Genomic DNA, 15,944 nt, shown 5'->3' with positions numbered 1-15,944 from the left:
TATCTATCAAAAGTCGAACTTTTCCTTGAGGCAAAATTCTTATGGGTTTAACTGGATGTTACCCTTACCTGTGGGCAGTGTGGCAGTGGCAACGTTAATGCGGGAACATTTGCCAATCTTCTCTACAACTGCGGGCAGCGTTCCCTGTTTCAGCGTCCAACACATCAACAGAATGCATGTGGCTTTGGTGTGGGCCTCATTAAAAGTTCGTCTAGAAGTTGGCAAACGAAGCGTCCCACATCAGGTGTTTTTTTTTTTCTTGGAGGGCCGGGTGACGAGTTCCGGCGGTATAACAGCGCTGAACCTAAATTCCTGGTTACAATTAAATTTGAGCGCCGTGTCATAAAGTGCCGAGCGGTGGTTTTAGTGGTGCCTTCTGTACGGCGCCGACATTCTATATTTAGCATGTTAAGAACCTTCTATAGCTGATTCTTTATGTTTGCTGTAAAACTGTCACACAGCTGGGTGAATAGTAATTCTTCAGGAATCATGCTATCGCGCTGGCGTCACTAAAACGATTAAAAGAAAACAATACCCGCTTAAAGTTTCGTGTATTCTGCCTGCGTTCCTGGACCTACATCGTCACAATCCTTACCTCATCTTTTTTTCTGATCGCATGGCTACGTAATGTGGCAACAGACTTATTCGAGGGATTCCGGCATGAATTTCTTGCTTAACCACGCGATGTTTTACATTAGACGAGTCCTGAAAGCTGCGACTCGTGAAGCAGGCCATGAGATAAGGTACATAGTGTTCAAAATGCTGTCTATCGTTTCTTTGAGTCATCAGGCAGTCGAGGGTGCGAAGAAAATTTCTCTGTTCGGGAATCATGACGCAACAACAGAAGTCACTTAGCTAGTCAAGAGGGGGAGGGGTGAATTTGGAATAGAACTGCTTTGAGGAACGCGCGGAAGAGCACCGCAACTTCATTACGCGCCCACTGGCCGTCTCTTATCTCATTAATTGTTGCTATCCGTCTTTTATTAAAAAAATACTTGCCGCTGCAATCACCAACTAAGGCATGCTGAATGCTTACAGTAGTGGTACAGTTGGAGCCTTTGAAGTGAAAGAGCTGATTCGGTAAACAGAGTGCCTTACTTTATCTCGCTTTTTCCTGCATCGTCGCTACGCTTTCTTTAAAAGCGATAAGCCAGCCTCTTGTGTATATTGGCACGTGGCAGCGGATTGTCCAATGCCTTATCAGCATCGGCTAGCCGCACCTGCCACACATCGTGATTTTCGTACGCAGCATGCAGTAAAAAGAGGGGGTCCCGAGCGCCAGAGTGCATTCGCCTGCTTGCGCTGCTGCAGGCACCACCCTCGTCCTTTGACGGTGTTCGAGTCTTCGAGAACGAAAGGTAGGCTGATTTCGGACTTGCTTAATTTACTCGATTACGGTGCTAGTGAAACTAAGGGAGTGCAGTGCAGGAAGGGGGTAGTTGTCTATTTTTCCAGAAAAAAAGTATGCTATGACTAAAATTTTGCGGAAGCTGGCGAAGCTTGCTTTAGCTTTTGTCCGGTAAGAGCTGAGCAGCTGCTACGCGAAACACATTGCGTCGCGTTATTTGGGCAATGAAAATGTCATTAGGCAGCCTTGTGTGAGAAGTCAAGGGTGGAATGTCTTGTGCTTCATACTTCAGCTAATGGCCACGTGAACTGTCAGTGGTTCCTAACATGCAGCGCAACCGTCTATTCTTGCTTTTCGACATTTTTCAGTGTTTTCTTACAATTAAGGATTTATCTTGTTCTTTGTTGGGCGTCGCCCGCACTGTTAACGTAGCTTACTCTCCATAAACTTCGCAGTGGCACAATGGCAGACCAGCCTCCGCGGAGTGCCACCCAACGAGTGTTCTTCAGGCGTACTCGAAGCCCGGGCCACTTGTCCGCTGAGCAGTTGGAACTGACCGCACGCCCCGAAGACGAAGGTGATGAACAGGTGGTGTTCGAGCCCCTGCCTGACATTCGACGACGTTCCGAGCCCCAGCAGCCCGCTCGCGCTGAAGAGCAGGAAACTGCCGCGGCGGGTTCCCACTCCCAAGGACCCGTTCCTGTGGACGACGAGCGCCCGCTAGACCGCGCACCTTCCGAACAATCGCAGAGCTCCGATGATTTCTTGCCGTACGGTTCTACGCGCCGCATTGCCAAATGCTGCAAGAACAGGAAAAGCCGCTGCTGCCTGCTAGTAGGATTGACCTGCGCCGTCGCCGTGGCCATTCTAGCCCTTATAATCACCGTATCCCTGCGCTCCAAGCCGGCGCCGGTTACGCCGTCGCCCCCACCGTCGTGGCTTCCCTGGCGTGAGCGCCTGCAAGACAACGGCCTTCCGCGCCTGCTCCTGTGGAACCCCGAACCAGGAAAGCCACTGTTGCATACTAATGTCACTGCCGATGACGACCACTCCGTGATCAATCGCACTGTGTGCAAGGTCGAGGGCAGCCGTGATCCAGATGAGTGCGAAGTTACCACCAACCGCCGCCGCCTCATTAGGAGCGACGCCGTCGTGATCTACCCAGAGTACCTGGACATTCATGACACTCCTCCCTGGCGCGCAGTGGACCAGTTGTGGGTCTTCTGGCCCAAAGAGCGCAGGCCGTGGCTGGGTCAGGGCGCCGCCGCCGATCACCCGTCCCTCCAATTGCCTGCCGTGGCGCACTTGTTTAATTGGACCATGGCCAAAAGGGAAGACGCGGATGTCGTGATCCCTCACGGCACGTTTCGCTGCAAAGATTCAGGAGAGAAGCCGCAAGCCAAACCTCTTGGTCGACAAGATAACGCTATCTCCCTACCGCCGAAGGGAGACGTTGCCTGGATCCTTGATCATTGCGAGGAGAATCGCTACCACAAAGGAATCGCAACTCCGCGCCCAGGTAAAGACGAGTCTGACAAGCCTGGCGGCACCGTACGCCTGCGCCTGCTTTCGAATTGCGGGGCAACCTTTTGCGCGACTCCAAATGAGTGTGTCCGCTACGTTGCCAAGCGCTATCATTTTATTGTGGTCAGTGTCTTTCCCGAGTGCTTCCAGACCGTGTACGAGGTGATCTATGAGGCCTTCAAGTACGACTTGGTTCCAGTAGTCCTGATGCCGGCCAATGAATCTCTGAACGTGCCGGAAAGTTCAGTCATCATATCGACAGAGCTGCAGGGTAAGGGTGAACTGGCCAAGTACCTGCGAAGCTTGCTGGATAATCCGGACAGATACCGGGAGTTTTTGGATTGGAAGAAGCGCTGCTCGGTGATTCCCCCGGGCTCAGACTTGTGCGCTCTGTGCCACGCGATGTGGGAAAACCCCATGCGACAGCGGCCACACACCAACGTTCTGGCGTGGTGGACCCGATTCTTATCGTGCTTTCGTGAGCCGCTCTACGGGTTGGACTCGGCATTTATCCAGGAGGTCTGAACGAGCTCTACCGGACCGCAAGTCTCATGCCTGCTGGCCGCCGACTTGAACTACTAAGCCACGCAGCACGGCAAGCTGTGCGAATGACCATGCCGTTTTAGTATTCTTCACATGTGCGGCACCCATGTTATCATTACTCATGCATTTTACCATGTGGGTACTGTTCTGTGCTCAGAAGTTTTAGTGCGAAATATGCCGTGTACTAAGAAGCAAATAAAACTTTTTACCTGCAGCCAAATATCGTTTAATTATTTTCCCCCTGCACAAACTTGCCCGCTCTCGACCATTCGTAAGGGTGCCACTGTCAGCCGCAGGTTTCGTCATCCACCTTGCGCAAAAGTGCGTTCATGTGACAATACGGCACTGGCTCGGGTAAGCAGTACCTTCGGAGTTGATCGCGTGCGTTCAGCAGTGTGTTGAGGGAGTGTCTCTGACGATACGAGAACGTGCAGTCGAAATTGGCTTCGGTCGGCAGATCGCAACGCTCGGCACTGCAGTTACGAACGCACCGATAACCCAGCCGCGAAGCGCGAGCTCTAGCGCCAGCCGCGAAGTGCGGTTTTCAGCGCTCTGGTGACATCACTCTGATAATTTTCTTTACTCGCGACTTGCCTTACGCGGTACTTGCCTTCAAATAACAATTCAGTACACACTAGCCACCTACATGAAACTGCAGTCGGTATGCGACACTGCATACAATTGGAAATTCTAAACGCGGCGATTTTTCCGTTGTTTACAGCAGTTTAGCGTAGTCGATAGCTACTCTGCATACCGCCATCTTCCCACGGTCTACGTTGCCAGGTTACAACTCCATTCTTTGTCCAGATTTAGAGTGTCTAAACAGCTGGCAACATACACAAACCGCTGGATCATGGCGGCGTTCATGCGTTGCCCACTGGTATGCATGGGCTCAATGGCCAGCTTTCCCTCTAGAGTTGGTTATATTAACTCTATGGTTAAGACGAAGGTTCTTCTTCTTCTTCACCATATGAAAAAGAAGGCCAACGCTTCTTCTTCGTAGCCGCAGTCCAAAACTGCCCACGAGGCCGACCGTGGCCGGGGCTATTCCCGACAGAATGAGTACTCATGATTCATCGCCTTGATTTCGACTAAGATGTCATAAACTTGCATTTATTCCCTGATCCACTCTGCTAACTTCCTTTCTCTTGACGTTAAACCTTTCATGTTCCTTTCCATAGCCCGTTGCGCTATCCACTAATTTTAAGTTGAACCCTTATCGTTAGCATTCACGTTCCTGCCCCGTAGGTAAGTACCTATAAGATAGACAGCTATTATATAGTTTTTAACGAGATAGCGTTAAAGGCGCCGTTGTCTAGGAAACCCAGTGGCGGCATTGTGGGCGAAAAATCACGAGCATGACTTTGGCAGGTGGTCCCCAGAGAGCAACCAAGGAGGCAAGTGGGCCACCTAGGTCACCTGACTGTGCGGCGCCACAAACTGCCGACCGAATAGTGAGCTAACTGTCCAACGTTGCAGGTGGAAGTTTGATTAATGATTGGTCATTTGGGAAGAGCAACCGAGGGCGCACAAGGCCCACCTCTGGAAGCACCTGCCTTTCATGAGCAGTGGCGCATCGCTTAACCGCTGCAACACTGCGCTAGGAGGCGAGTGAGGACCCCAAGGTATCTATGAATGCAAAGTAGGTAATGACCTTCTGCATATATGGGGATTAACCTGTCACGCCATCGCGTCATACCGTTAAGGCGGAGCTTAAATGTCCGCTGCCAATGTTTCTCTTTAGGGTTTTAAGTAATCTGCCATTCATGGCCTGAAAGAAATTGCCAAATGCCTTCCATCCCATTCTTATTCTTCTAGCTATTTTACTCTCAGGACCCCGATTTGCAGTCACTGCCTGCCCTCAGTGCATGTTTTCTTTTACCATTTCAAGCACCTCTCTTCCTATCGTAAACTGCAGTTCCCTTCCGAGACGAAGCCGCCGCGGTGGCTCAGTGGTTATGGTGCTCGGCTGCTGGCTTGAAAGAATCGCGTTCGATCCCGGCCACGGCGGTCGAATTTCGATATTGGCGGAGTTCCAGAGGCCCGTGCACTGTGCGATGTCAGTGCAAGATAACGAGCCCCAGTTGGTCCAAATTTGCGGAGCCCTTCACTAGGCGTCCCTCATAGCCTGAGCAGCTTTGGGACTTCAAACCCCCGTAAACCATAAACAAACCTTCCGAGACTGCTGAACGTTACTTCAGTTTTCTTAATTTTAGACCAAGGGTGTGGCTTGTACACTGTTAGCAAAAAAACACCCAAAAGGGAGTAAATGGCTTGTCGTCTAACGAACACCCAAAAGGAGTTTTTTACTCCATATGTACGGTGTTTTTTATTTACTCCCTTATATAAGGGAGTTATTTTGGAGTTAAAAGGGAGTAAATTTTTTACTACCCACAGAGATGGAGCCCAAATATGGCGTCATGTTTATTTATCCTCATTTAGGCTTATTCTTACAGCAGTGACAGCAGCGGAAACGGGCAGTAGCTGTGCGGCCCGCCGGCAACCCAACTTGGGAAACTGCGCTGCTCTAATGTGACCCTGCTACACGCATTCTTTCCGCCGTCTGCTTGCCCAGCGGCTGCGTACGCGGCAGGAGTCGTCTGCTTGTCTCCTTTTGCTGTACGAGCTCGTTTCGTTGGCCATGTTCGTAGATAAAGGAATGTAACATTATAATGAGTAGTTCAAAACTGAAAAGGAGACGCGGGGTAATTTTCACGGTCATGCACCACGCTATATTTGACCCAAAACCAGAGCGGAAAATATGATAATACACCTGATGGTAGTTTGGAATGGCAGTGTTTGCTTTCATATTCACTTCATTAAAGGGACCCTGAAATGGTTTCTTCAATCATATTTTATTGCAACAACTCTGTAGAGGTAGTCTCCGCGAGTATTCTAGTCTGATTCAGAAAGCTCCGCGTGGAACCAATAATTTACAAACAATTTTTCAAACTTGCCGCTCACAGCCGATTAGGGCGGCACCTCACCGCGCGTTTTTAGCTGCCCCTACTAGATGACGTAAACTGGGCAGCCTTGGCCACGGACTGGGCGACCCTTATCATTGGCTCTGCCCAATGAAGTCACGCGCAATTTTTGCAATAATTAATTTAAAACTGAGCACTGATGCTCCTTGAAATACTATTTTATTGATTGCTTATTATTTTTTAAAACACACGTATACAGAGGTAAGAATCCAGCGCATTTCTTGAAATTAATGTAGTACTTCCGGTGCAGAAGAAAATCCGTCTGCTCACAAAAGCACGTGTTCTCGTCCAATCTTTGCGCCCGCCTTTGCGAGTTTCCTAGCTGCGCCGACGATTCGCTGCTGTCGTCGCCCTGTGGGTCTCGGTATGGCGTGTATTGAAAGGCTCGAAGCCCATCTGAGCGGTGGCTGCACGCAGCCGCGGTTCGAGCTCCGGATCCATGCCGTTCGAGCAGCAAGCAGGAGATACATGTGCGAAAACTTGGCCGGCGCGACGCACCGATCGTCATCAGAAAGACTGCCAGCTATACTCGAGCAGCGACAAAGCATGCCTGCTTATGTTGGGAGCTTTCGGCAACGGCAGCGCTCGCGGGCTCTCCGAGCGACGAGCTCTGCTGCTGCCTGGCTGCCGTGGTCGTCGCGCGTCGAAGCCGCAGCGGCCGGCGCTTCGGAAGTCGCCTGCGCTATAATAAAAGGCCTACTCTACACATCGCTTTATAGTCAGCAGCATCATTTCGCAAGAGAATAATAGTATGGCCAATTTTCGTGGCGTTTTCAGCGGCGGAGCTAGCGGGCGCCAGACAACGTCGAGCAGGCGGCAGCTGCAAGGCGGTTTTGGCCAGAAATTTGCTCGTATCACAGTTGTTACCTTTACCAGCAGCTCAGTATTGGTCAGCGATCCTCAAAAATGACACATTTTTCACATTTCTTCTCCCAGGATTTATTATTTACGTCAAGAACACTCTTTAGCTCATTTTTTTATCACGCCGGCGGACGTGATCCAGGCTGGTCGGCCGGCCGGCATGCGGCGTACTTGACGTTCGCACAAGGAAATAGAAAACAGCCATTCTACCAGAGATGATGCTTCCTAGATTCGAGCAACGGCAACATGCCGGTTCAAATGTGGATCTTTCGGCAACGACACCGACTGCGGCAACGCCGGGCGACGAACTGCGCTCTGGTCCTAGGCTGCCCTAATCGTCGCTAGGCCTAAGTGGTTTTGCATCGCTGACGGCGCTTCGGAAGTCGCCTACGCTATAGCAAAAGGCCTACTCTTCATATCGCTTTACTGCGAACTCGTCCCATAATAGAAGATATATTCGATTTCCACGACGCCTTCAGCAACGGAGCTAGCAGGCGGCAGGCGAAGCGCCGCAGCAGCACCGAAGCGACTATGGGAAGAAACTTGCTAGTATCGCATTCATCACTTTTACGATGAGCTCGGGCATGCATCTATCCCAGGGCTAGCTATAAACGTGAACAAACGATAGTAGCGCGTTTTTCAGTCGCCGGCGGCCGGCATCAAGGCTGGCAGGCCGGCCCGGCGTGGCTCGGCCCCGAGCGTCCTGAGGAGCGCGCTGTACGTCATCACGACGCTGCCGCTCTCCGCGCTCGCTTTGGCTCCCGCTTCCCGTCGTTAGCAGCGCGTAGCTCGTCGTTGACATCTAGCAAGTTGCACGCAGGCGACGAGCTGCGATCGGACGTTGCGACGCCGTTCGCAACAGCGCACCGCAGTGAATCGCACTCACTTTTCGCACATGTGTCTGCGACTACCGGAAGTGAACAAGCAGAGCGCCATTGCTTGACGTATGCATGGGCGGAGCATCAGCCCGTCTTTTCTCTTTTTTTTCGGAGCGAGCCCCGCGTGTTAGTTGAGGGTAGTATGTGGGGGAGAGGAGGAATATCATTTTTAATCGGCGATATCTTCGGTGTTGATGAAGTTCGCTTAACAATTTTTGCGGTGCGGTGACAAGTGATGGAATACCGGTCTCTCGTGCGCTTTTGCTAACCTTGGCAAAGAGCTTTTCAGGATCCCTCTTGGATTTTAAATATGGCTGAGGAAAGATGTGGCCTCATGAGCTCAATCAAGAGCTCAGCGTTGACACTATGTTCAATCACAGTTCCATGTTCATGCAACACATAATCTGCTGCAACACATTGCGAGAACCACGCTAAAAAAAGCCTGTGAGAATTAGGCCTAAGCGGGGGTGTTACGGGGCGCCGACACAAACAAAGGAAAGTCAGGGGCCAGATCCAGCGGCGGTTCCTTTTGAGAACCGTTCTTTTCGAGGGTGACGTCAAAGTGACGTAGGAAAGGCGGAGTAGGCGAGTCGGGAGGAAGAGGAGAAAGGCACCGGCCAATCGGCGAGCGCGCCAGCTTGCGGAAGTTCACGTCACGACTGTTTAGCTTCTTCGTGGGATATATACTAGTTAATAAGTTGTGTCAAGTGCGAATTAAATACGTGAACTCTATACTAACACATATTATTAAATAAAAAGTTGTAATATGTATGAACAATCTTAGTTAACAATTGTTGCAACGTTTTGTTGGCTCACGTTGACTGTTTTGGCCGCTAGATGGTGTCGCATGCACGCAGTGCGCCGCCGTCTGCTTTTCGCGCGGAATTATTCTGATTCCCGCGCAAATACCGCTATGCTCCCGAATCGGTCTCCCGCGGGTCCCCACGTTTCGCCACAGTAGCGCCTTATGCTAGTCGAATTCATGGAGCGGAACCCTTGCTTGGTGAAGGGATCATCCGTTCTAACGTTAGAAATAACGAAAGCAAGCAAGGCGCGGTTGTGGCGAGAGCTCGGCGCAACTTTGAATGCTGAGGGGCCCGCGGAGAAAACCGTGGAGCAGTGGCGGAACTTCTGGAAGAAGGAAGTCTACAACTCCCGAAACGACGCAGCCGTCGTGGCCGCTGAACACAGGTAAGCTCTATGATCGAGGATGTGCCTCTGCTGTTGCGTAACGATCGGCTTGTTTACTCATAGGGGCACTGGCGGCGGCCGCTTGTCGGGGCTACGGGGCCGCATCCTCGCCCTCGTCGGCCGCTCAAGCGCCGTTGGTGTGTGCGGCGGATTTTTTGAAGAGGTATGTTTGACAAAAACTGCATTTTCCTGCATGTTTCGATTTATTTGAGTTGCTGATTTCGCCTCGCCCAGTGTTTATGACATAAAAAAAGTAGGAGTCACTTTGGCGACTAAAGTGGTGCAAGGCGGAAGCCTGAGTACAGCATTCTGCCACGAATGTGGTTGTGAATGATGATTCAAGTGCTGCCAGCGAATGACGCGTCCATTGGCTGTCTGCGTGTGTTACTGATGTGTGGTTAACATGTTAAGCTTCGCCTGTAAGAGTGGAACGCGACAGCGTCTTGCAACGCTGCCAGGGAGTCCACAGAACGCCATCGCCAATTCGGCTGTACGCCTTGCTGGACGGTAAATTTATTTTTTGAGGAAAGGAAATGTATCTCTCTCGCATATCTGGGTGGACACCTGCACCTCGCCGTAAGGGAAAGGGGGAAGATGGGAGTGAACGAAGACGCCGTATTAGCTAGACGCGCCTTTGTTCATTCCAAAACCATTCAGCTGGCATTACGGAGTGGCTAGCGTGCTCGTATCGCACTCCGGAGACCCTGGTTCGATTCCCCAATTCGACCAATTTCGTTCTCGGTTTTATTGATTTATGCGGTCTAACTATAAAGGTTAATTAGGCTATATCATATTTATTTTATTGTATTTCTATCCATCTTGTTCTGTCATTCACCTGTCAAATGTTGGAACTGTCTAGGATGTTCGACACAACGTATACATGATTTTAGTTTCGATACCTGGGCGCCGCCATGTTTGTTTTACTCGAGCGCCGCCTACCGCCGACGCCATCTTGGACTGATAATGTGCAGCCGGTGGGCTGCAAACGAAGCAGCGTGCGATCTCTGAAAGTGTCATTGGCCCGTTTTATTCCTGCCAAGCCTAGAAATTTTGGGTGGGCGTTCGCCTCGTGTCCATCCTCGTGTGTGCTATGCCATTATCTCCTGCAATAACCAACTGGGAGCAAGCGACCATTCCTCGACGCAGCGAACGATCATCATCGGTGAGTGCCATGCTCGCAGTTCACGCGTGCTTTTTTGTCGCCGGTTGCCTGTAGGGCGAATGCGGCACGGTGTTGCATGTTAGAAAAAACGAAAGCAAAATGTGTTGAAACACAAGGTCGCGGAGAGCAATGAATATCTAGTTTTTCGTGGAGCACAGTTTTTTATGAACGCTTTCGCTGCCTGCTTGGACACGGCGAGTGTGACAGTTTAGATGCTGAGCTTGCGATAGAGTACCCCGTTTACAAACTGAACATTTTGGAAACAACGAGTACACCCTTATAAAAATTTCTATAGACAGTCCATAGACTGTCTATAGACTTTAGTCTATGAAGTCTATAGACTGTCTATAGACAAATCCTTTAGACTGGTCTATAGACAGTCTATAGATTTATGGCCATACACTTTTAGTAGACTTTTGTCTATAGACAGTCTATAGACAAATGTCTACTGAAAGTCTATAGGTCTATAGGAAGTCTATAGACACATGTCTATAGACAGTCTATAGACGATCTATAGACTTATGGTTATAGATTTCCTATAGAGCTGTCTATAGACCGTCTATAGACACTTGTCTATAGACGGACTATAGACGACCTATAGACTTATGGCCATAGACATCCTGTAGATTACTGTCAATAGACAGTCTACAGACAAAAGTCTACTGATCCAGTAGACATATGTCTATAGACTGTCTATAGACATTCCATAGGTGTGTGGCCTGGCAGTGCTATAGACCTTTGTCTATAGACAGTCTATAGACCTCTGTCTACTAAACTATTGGTAGACCATTATCTATAGACTGCCTATAGACTATCCACAATCATTGAAAAAGGTCACCAGACAGAGTTCACACATGAAACAATCAATATACTTACAAATTTAGTTTATTTCCAAGCTATCCAGGCTGGGAATATGCAATACATGCACCATAAGAATGCACCACAGTAACATAAAAGTTGCAAGTAACAGTCCGGCTAGTTTCCTCAGAAGCATTCTTGTGGCATGTTGTCTGCAGTAAATCATCCGGGCATGTTCACCTGTACAGCACAAAGGAAAAAAATAATATAAGAGGAACTGAAAAAAAAATTCCCATTCCATCTCGACACATGTGCTTTACAATGCAAGGCATATCCTGGCTATGCCATTCTAGAAAGGCAATCTTGATCTTTTGGTTTGGTTTTATGGGGTTCAAAGACCCAAGGCGACACAGGCTACGAGACAATGAAGTGAAAAGCTGGGGAATAATTTCGGTCACCTGTGCATAGTACACAGGCTTTTAGCATTTTGCCTCTATTAAAATGCGACCGCCTAGGCCGGAATCGAACCTGCATCTTTCAGGTCGCCATACGAACATGATAGCCACTGAGCTATCACGCCGGCTCAATCATTTCAGTAAATACACGACAGATTATAAGTGTCGTCATAAAACATTGTATCAAAGACCCCTAATCCCTGGACACTCTACTCTGAATCCAGTACTGATATTGATTTCTGTATGGCAATACCGTTACAGCCAATACTGATCTCTTTATGGCAATCCTTTTACACTATTTGTAACAGAAGACTTCCAACAATTGTGCCACATATCTGCATTGACTCGCAAGGAGCTGTTAAGAATGTCACCTCCATAAAATACAGATTCAGGGCACCTTACAGACGGATCCAAAAAGGAGAATATTGCAGCATTTATTCTTATAACCGCTACAGAAGAAGCGCTTCAGAATACCCTGCGTGAATTAAGCCTGGCACACCCGGCCAAATTTTTAACTGGCTCGGGTGTTGCATCGCTAAATGCACCTTGTAAAAAAGGTGCCTTTCGGCTACACTGCTGGCGTATTCATGCTGTAATTTAACGAGGGAAATGTCATTTCGTGGTTCCTTTTTGTTCATATAATGTTGTGCAGTACTTGCTTGTTTAGATCAAAGTTATCAGTACCATTCGTCTGCCACTACGAACAGCTGAAACAAGCGGCATACGCAGCAATGGATCTGGTCCATATGGCCTCATCCTCTGGGTAAAGTACCACTCCTTTCATGGCGGACAAATCGTTTACCCAGATTAGTGCAAATGCGCTACCAGAACCATTGCTGCGTATTCCGCTTGTTTCGGCTCTTCGTAGCGGCAGACGATGAATATTTCTGATAACTTTGATCTAAACATGCAACTACTCCACTCAAACATTATATTAACAAACAGAAACTATGAAATGCCATCTCACGCGTCAAATTACAACATGAATATGCCAGCAGTGTAGCCAAAAGGCATCTTTTTACAAGGTGCATTTAGCGATGCAACACCTAAGCCAGTTAAAGATTTGGCCGAGTGTACGTAAGCCGATACTCAAACGGGCACAAGCTATACAAAACCAGCAGGCAGAAGCAACCAGTTCACCACAGATTTGCGCCTATAACTTGAAGCACGAAGACGGAACAGCATACTCGTACATCTGCGCGCGCTCTTAGAAACAAGCGGGTTGCAGCGCTTCCATGCCGCGCTCATTATTCAGAAAACTAATACAGCACACAGAGGCTGCAGCTGCGCCGTTTCAAAAGCAGTGGCGAGGTTGAAACAGCAAATTACTGTCACGACAAAATACCGTCTGAAATACACTTAGTTTTTCCTTCAAGTGCAGCTCCAACAGCGCAGTAAAGAGGTGTTTCTTGCATGGAGGCAGCCTAACCCAACGCTGTTAGAAAAATCAGCGAAAGCATTGAACGTGCTCAAAGTAGGAAGTATTTCAATGAAACAATTAACGCCTTCAACAGGCGCAGCTATAATAACACGAGAGCTTAATTTAATTTTAGGCGCAAATAAGCGGCGAGTCACATCGGCGCTTTCGTAACGTAGCTGTCTGAAATCAGAAACACATACTTGGCCTCTCGCGCAAATGGTATTCTAGAAATCTGTGCACGCGTGAGCGGGATTCATGAAGGAACCACTCGGAACGAAATGTAAGCCACCTCTTGTCGAGCCGACCTTTACCCAGCTTTCAAAATGAAGTGCCCGCAAGCCAGCGGCGGCGGCCAACGGCTCTGATGACAGACACGGACGAATCCATACGTGTGCAACGAAGGGGAGATGGGATGGAGCTCGTGGGTTCTTCGCGGTGTTTGAGCACGCCGGCCATTCGCGCCGGCAACGAATTTTATTCACCCATCACACTACAAGCATTCCTCCAGCGCCGCTTGAATACAACTTTGACAAACGTCTCGCGCTCCAATCTATAGCGTTACAAGACACCTTGCTGAAACGTCGGCGTCCACGACGCGCACCGAGCGAGCGTCCATACGTAGCAAGCAATGCACACCTCAAAAAGAACAACACTCCATGGTCCAGACAGGCGATAACACAAAGATAAGAAAATAAATGTAATCCACCACTGAACGAGACTGTATGCAAGTACGTTTTCGGAGGTGCAAAGTAAATTGAGCTCACACGGCGCTAACTAACACACAGTTCGATTTCGGCCGTTATTCACAGGCTAAACGACATTCTGGCCGCGCATCTACCTTGAAACACGAACAATCTAGTAGAGAGCTCGCGAAGAGCGGCTTACCATCAAGGGCATCGCACAGACTGCCTTTCCGCGCGTTAGTAAAGACAGCGGGACAGAGATAAGCGGCATTAGTCGAGAACCCGATGGCTTCCGCCTTAGAAACGAAGATAGGACGTTTGTAACTGCGTACATAATCTGTTCTGCACACACAGCTCTGCTTAGAGTGGTTTAGGAGACCAAATTAATAAAATATAAACGTGTAGACTTACCGTAAGCGGACGATGAAGCTGGATTTTGAAGAAAACGTAATCCGCGAACAACACGCCAACGCCATTGATGCAGCCACGCACAGGGTTGTTTGCAGCCCGAATGATTTTCCGCCGTCTCGCGGTAAAATGGGTAAAACGTGAAACAGAAACCCATTTCACGGTCGTATCTTTATCACTCGCACTCTTGCCGTGTGCAGCTTGATCTGATATACAAGACCACAGAAGGAAATTGGTTTATAAGCTTAAATTCTTCGCTTACCCTCTAAAAATCTTATTGTTTTCGTGAAAACAGAACCGAAATCTAACTTCTTGTCGGTATACGCGCCGCATCTCCCACCGAATAGTATGTGGTACAATTCTCAAATAATAATTATAAGGTTGCATAGCATAACGTCTTTTTTGCGTGTGTTCGTGTTTAGAAAACTGATATGCGCCACATCAGCGAGTCATCGGCTCCGAAGAAACAGGTCTAAGGGTAGGAACGAAAAAATACTGACTTTGTGATTGTTGCGTCGCAGCACTTATTCACGTGAATACAAACTGCGTAGGTAGAAATGGCAGATGTTAATCGCATAGAGGACCAGGCTCTTTGAGATTAATCTAAGATGTTTCTAAGGGATGGGCGCTTCCTTGAATTCTCACACCCGTATTTCCCCCTTTATTTTCAGGACGTTTAAAAGAGAAATGTAGAACCGTTGATGAAATGTTTCTGATTTCAGCGCGTTGGACAGTAACGATCGAAAGATGGAATGGAATTGTGTAGAGCGATTCCTTTAAGGGACAGCGTATTCGTTCGATGTAGTACAGTTTGACGGCTGCCTTTCCTCGGCTTACTTGTTAGCATTAAACATTTAATTGTATTGACAATATACGTCATGGTATAACGAAAAGGAGCTTGTCAATGCTCCTGAAAACAATATACAGGAGGGTGTTGTAATGGCCTTACGCAATACTTTTTAATTTCCGTAATAACGAAGGAGGTGGGGGACTCCCGACATAGTTGCGGTCACTAGATGCATCCCCTCAACATGCAGTGCAAAAATAAATTGACATTGTTCTGGACTTAGCCGAAAGTCAGTGTATCGAACATAGTTAGATAAAATTACGATTGTTATAGACTGGTCTATAGGCAGTAGGATATCTATAGTGTACAGTCTATAGACGAAAGGAAATTGAGGTAGTTGTAGACTGTAGTCTATAGAGAGTCTATAGACCGTCTATAGACGAAAGGAAATTGAAGCAGCTATAGACCGTAGTCTATATAGAGTCTATAGACCGTCTATAGACGAAAAGAAATTGAGGCATCTATAGACCTTGGTCTATAGAGAGTCTATAGACCGTCTATAGACGAAAGGAAATTGAAGCAGTTTTAGACTTTAGTCTATAGATAGTCTATAGACAAAAGGAAATTGAGGCAGCTATAGACCTTAGTCTATAGCGAGTCTATAGACTGTCTATAGACGAAAGGAAATTGAAGCAATTATAGACTTTAGTCTATAGACAGTCTATAGACAAATGGAAATTGAGGCGGCTGTAGACCTTAGGCTATAGCGAGTCTATAGACCGTCTATAGACGAAAGGAAATGGAGGTAGTTATAGACTTCAGTCTATAGAGAGTCTATAGACCGTCTATAGACAAAAGGAAATTGAACCAGCTATAGACTTTAGTCTATAAAGTGTCTATAG

The 15,944-nt window shown here is 48.2% G+C and overlaps 2 protein-coding genes and 1 long non-coding RNA gene across 3 annotated transcripts in view; 2 read left to right on the top strand and 1 right to left on the bottom strand.

Moving 5' to 3' along the window:
* Nucleotides 1-1,810: 1,810 nt before the first annotated feature.
* Nucleotides 1,811-3,530, top strand: LOC149362384 (lewis-type alpha-(1,3)-fucosyltransferase-like). The gene has a single exon (XM_089568285.1). It carries the CDS (start codon nt 1,811-1,813, stop codon nt 3,395-3,397), a length of 1,587 nt encoding a protein of 528 aa, XP_089424411.1. The 3' UTR covers nt 3,398-3,530.
* A 5,590-nt stretch (nt 3,531-9,120) lies between these two features.
* Nucleotides 9,121-15,944, top strand: part of LOC149362382 (uncharacterized) — a 14,197-nt gene continuing 7,373 nt past the window's right edge. Inside the window, exons 1-2 of the mRNA XM_089568284.1 lie at nt 9,121-9,329; nt 9,393-9,492. Of these exons, the coding sequence (XP_089424410.1) occupies nt 9,121-9,329; nt 9,393-9,492 (309 nt within the window). The remainder of the gene's footprint in view (nt 9,330-9,392; nt 9,493-15,944) is intronic.
* Nucleotides 11,359-14,483, bottom strand: LOC149362383 (uncharacterized). The gene is made up of 2 exons (XR_016288498.1): nt 14,259-14,483; nt 11,359-11,529 (listed from the first exon to the last, which is right to left on the bottom strand). It is a non-coding gene; the product is annotated as an uncharacterized LOC149362383 (long non-coding RNA).

The sequence above is a fragment of the Amblyomma mixtum genome, chromosome 2 (assembly GCF_055824585.1).
Source record: "Amblyomma mixtum isolate Tamu chromosome 2, ASM5582458v1, whole genome shotgun sequence".
Lineage (NCBI taxonomy): Eukaryota > Metazoa > Arthropoda > Arachnida > Ixodida > Ixodidae > Amblyomma > Amblyomma mixtum.
This window is presented reverse-complemented; position numbering and strand designations above follow the sequence as displayed.

Bases quoted from the DNA above. Each gene is read 5' to 3' on its own strand.
- LOC149362384 (XM_089568285.1), top strand. From the start codon at position 1,811: ATGGCAGACCAGCCTCCGCGGAGTGCCACCCAACGAGTGTTCTTCAGG.